At 45.3% G+C, this 3797-nt stretch overlaps 1 protein-coding gene across 1 annotated transcript; it reads right to left on the bottom strand.

Moving 5' to 3' along the window:
* Nucleotides 1–390: 390 nt before the first annotated feature.
* On the bottom strand, nucleotides 391–774 carry LOC133050336 (cytochrome c-like). Its single transcript, XM_061134490.1, has one exon. It carries the CDS (start codon nucleotides 757–759, stop codon nucleotides 442–444), a length of 318 nt encoding a protein of 105 aa, XP_060990473.1. The 5' UTR covers nucleotides 760–774; the 3' UTR covers nucleotides 391–441.
* Between the last annotated feature and the right edge of the window lie 3023 nt (nucleotides 775–3797).

The raw sequence follows: 3797 nt of genomic DNA on the forward strand, positions 1-3797 counted from the left end.
GGGTTTGATCCCAGGTTGGGAACTAAGATTCTACATGCTAATGGGCAGCTCAGTCTGCAAACAGCAACTAAGACCTGAAGCAGTCAGAGAAATAAATACAGAAATAAAATAGTTAAAAGTGAACTTTTTTTTTTTTTAGGGTTTGAGAAGGAATGCACCATCTCCCTAAAAAGTTTAATATTCCTTATTCAAGTTCAATCATCTCTTTAGAATGGGGAAAGTGATAGTACTTGTTGAACTGGAATTACTATCAAAATTAAAAAAGCTGACCATATTCATTTAGCCACAAACCAATCTTATTTAAATCAGGACTGTCCAACAGAATTATTCCATCAGCTGTTCATGATCTGAATTCTAGTGTATGAGATCAATTTAAATATGGTACACATAAAAAGTCATGAGACACTTCTGTTTCATAATAAATAAGGCAGTGGCCAACTATTACTCATTGGTAGCTTTTTTGAGATAAGCTATCAAGTCCTCCCTCTCTCCCTTCTTCTTAATGCCAGCAAAGATCATCTTTGTTCCAGGGATGTACTTCTTGGGATTCTCCAAGTACTCCATCAGCGTCTCCTCTCCCCAGGTGATACCTTTGTTCTTGTTGGCATCTGTGTAAGAGAATCCAGCAGCCTGACCCATCTTTCGTCCAAACAGACCATGGAGGTTTGGCCCAGTCTTGTGCTTGCCTCCCTTTTCCACAGTATGGCACTGGGCACACTTCTGAACAAAAATCTTCTTGCCCTTCTCAACATCACCCATTTTTAAATCGTTCTTTCTCTGTGCACGACCGAGAAGTTCTCGCTCACAAGCCGAACGCCCCGCTTTCTCAAAAAAGTGAACTTTTATATTCCCTGTTTTCAGAATTGTTTCATTGTTTTGCTGAATTCAGTTGTGTTCCTCCCCCAAAATGTCTTGGAATCTTAATCCCTACTCCCTCAGAAAGTGATCTTACAGCACCTCTGTAGGATCTTTACAGAGATTATCAAGAGAAGAATGAGGTCTTTGGGTGGATCCTAAATCAGTATGACTGATGTCCTTATAAAAAGGGAGAATTTGAACCCAGACATGCATACCAGGAAGATGGCGTGAGGACCAGAGGAGACACCACCTGTGGCCAGGAGTGATGCTGCTGGGATCCTGAGCCGGGGGCTGAGGGAGCAGGAGGAAGCCAGGTCACCACATTGGGGCTTATGTCCAGGTAGCACCTTCCCGGAAACAGGGTCATGAACCAAGCAGTCTTGGGGGATTCTCTGTTGTGTTAATATCAGAGGCCGTCCCCGGTATGAAGAAGCAGACTGGGGAGAATGTAGTTGGGTGGGGGTGGCCCCCGTACCATTCGGGTGGCTCCCCAGTTCTTGAGGAAATGAAAACAGCTGTACTGGTCTCACAAGTGGAGCCTTTCCAAGAACAGAAGTGAAGCTCTAGAAGCAGTTCAGTTTTCCCTGTTCCTGTCAGAAGGCTTGCTGACATTGTAAAATCTAGATTTTGGGAACAAAAGTCCTGGTGGGTGGAGCTTGCATGCTTTCTCTGTGCCTTCTGAACAAACCCTGTCAAAGAAAGGTCCGACTCGGTCTTCTCCAGCATCCAAGAGACTTCTCAGAAGGAAATAAAAAAGAAAGGCTATTTTGGAAACTAGGCCTATGACACATGTTAAAGGTCTCTCCCACAGATAATAGTTAAAAGCCGGAGACATCTGAGCAGGTAACTGTAACGTATTCAATGCCAGAAGCAAAATTTGGATCCAGTTTGTTCTTTGATAGACTAATACCTGTCTTGTGGCTAATAATATAAAATGCACACTGTAAGATCTCATCACACATGCACATATTTTGCTAGCGGGCAAATACACAGAGGCATTCCTCAGGCTGCTTCCTGTGGCTCATGGCAGTTCTAAGTCACTGTCCTCTCTAGTGCCCCCTCACACTTGTGAGAAACCTGCTACCACATCCCAGCCATGGATTCAGTTACCTGACATGACCAAACAGCCTCCTGAACCCCGGGGAGCGGGGGTCCCACCGGTGGGCCTCCCGTCCCCACACTCAGCCTCTGGCCATAGCCTCGTCACTTCGCAGGTGTCTGTACCGTATTTACTCCCGCACTTGTGGTGGTGGTCTTTGGTTTGTTGGCACATCAAACTGCTTTTTAGGTTTAATTCATCCAAAGTGTGTTACAGTCAATACACTCTGAATTGGGTGATGGCTTTCCTGTGGGATCCTGGGGGCCCCAGCATGGATCTGCTTTTCCTCTGTGTGTGAAGTGGGAACCGAGTGAGGTCATCCTTTTGGGAAGTTAGCCTTGCTGGGATGAAGCTTCCACAAAAACACTCAGTTTTTTCCAGTATTTAGTAGTAAAAGATGTTAACGTGTTGATGATACTACATATCTGGCTTAATATAAATTGAGGATGTTCTTGAGTTTGTATCAGTTATGGAAACTAGTTCTGGGTCTTTGTCAAAGAAGAATACAAGGTGAATGTGTTATGTTCATTCTTTCCTGAGAGTACACGAGTGCACACCCTGTCACTAAGTTCTGTCTGACTCTTTGTGATCCTGTAGACTGTAGCCCGCCAGACTTCTCTGTCATGGGATTTCCCAGGCAAGAATACTGGAGTGGGTTGCCACTTTCTTCTCCATCTTTCCTGAGTAGCTGTTGTTAAAAAGTGGTCCTAAGGGCCCATCTGGATGAGGATGATTAAGTGGAGACTGTAAAGTCCCGAGATGATAAAGTGGATTTTGGTAGCGTCAAAGCTGGTGGCTGTGGTGGCCTCAGGAAATTGAGATGCTTCCAGCCACAGCTGTGTCCTTCCCCAGCCCAGCAGACTCTGCCTCTGCCTATCCTGGTCCTGGCCTAGACACTGGAGGAGGCTGTTTGGATACCAGCTTTTATGTCATTGTTTTTCAGACAATTGTGTGGGTGGCAATCAGCATTTTGAAAACAGAGGAGAGTAAATAACAGTGCGGATACTGAAATGGTATGTCTAATACTCCAGAGGAAATGTGACACTCATGTTTCCTGGAGGCCTGCCCTGAGCCCTGGGCGTCCTCTGAGCCCCCGCCTGTGGCTGAGGCCGTCTCCTGCTCAGTGCTTCTATCTGGAGCTCACCTGGCCTGGGTGTTTCTTTCACGGGATGGCCCTCGGGAAGGCTAATCCATTTCAGTCCTGGAAGATTGTAAGCTAAATGCTGCCAGATCAGCAGGATTATAGAAACTCACAGCAAGCCTGCTTTCTCACAGATGTTTCTGCTCATCCCCTACAGGTCCGTCTGCCGCAGGCCTTTCTCCATCCGTTCCCTGTGGGGTCAATTAAGTCCCTTGATGCTCCAAATTTCTCTTCTCCCAGGGTCCCGCCATCCACTGAAGCCCCTTCCCCCTTGTCAGCACTGGGCTCCTGACTCACTTCTGCAGTCTGTGACTCAGCAGAGCAGCCATGTTTGCTTGACAATAGCCAGCAAAGTCTATAGTTCTGATTCCTTTTGTAAATTAACATTGAAAATATCGATAACTATTCATAGGGGCCAGAAGATTTAATCGTGAATCACTGGTGGTTCCAAGGGGTTAAATACCACAGAAATACATGGTTAATTTCCAGCCTCATGGAATGACAAGTCATTTTTTCTTGACCACAACGACTATAGAATTTAAAGCGACTGAATAACTTAGAATAGCACGTCTGAGTATAAAACGTGTGATGGAAAGATGATGAGTCTTACCATGCTCAAGCTCATGTGGTTTCTTCCTTTAGCACCCTAGCACCCTATTTTTATTCTCCATCTTATATCACAATACAATTATTTTTCAA

This window comes from Dama dama, chromosome 32 (genome assembly GCF_033118175.1).
Source record: "Dama dama isolate Ldn47 chromosome 32, ASM3311817v1, whole genome shotgun sequence".
Taxonomy (NCBI): Eukaryota; Metazoa; Chordata; class Mammalia; order Artiodactyla; family Cervidae; genus Dama; species Dama dama.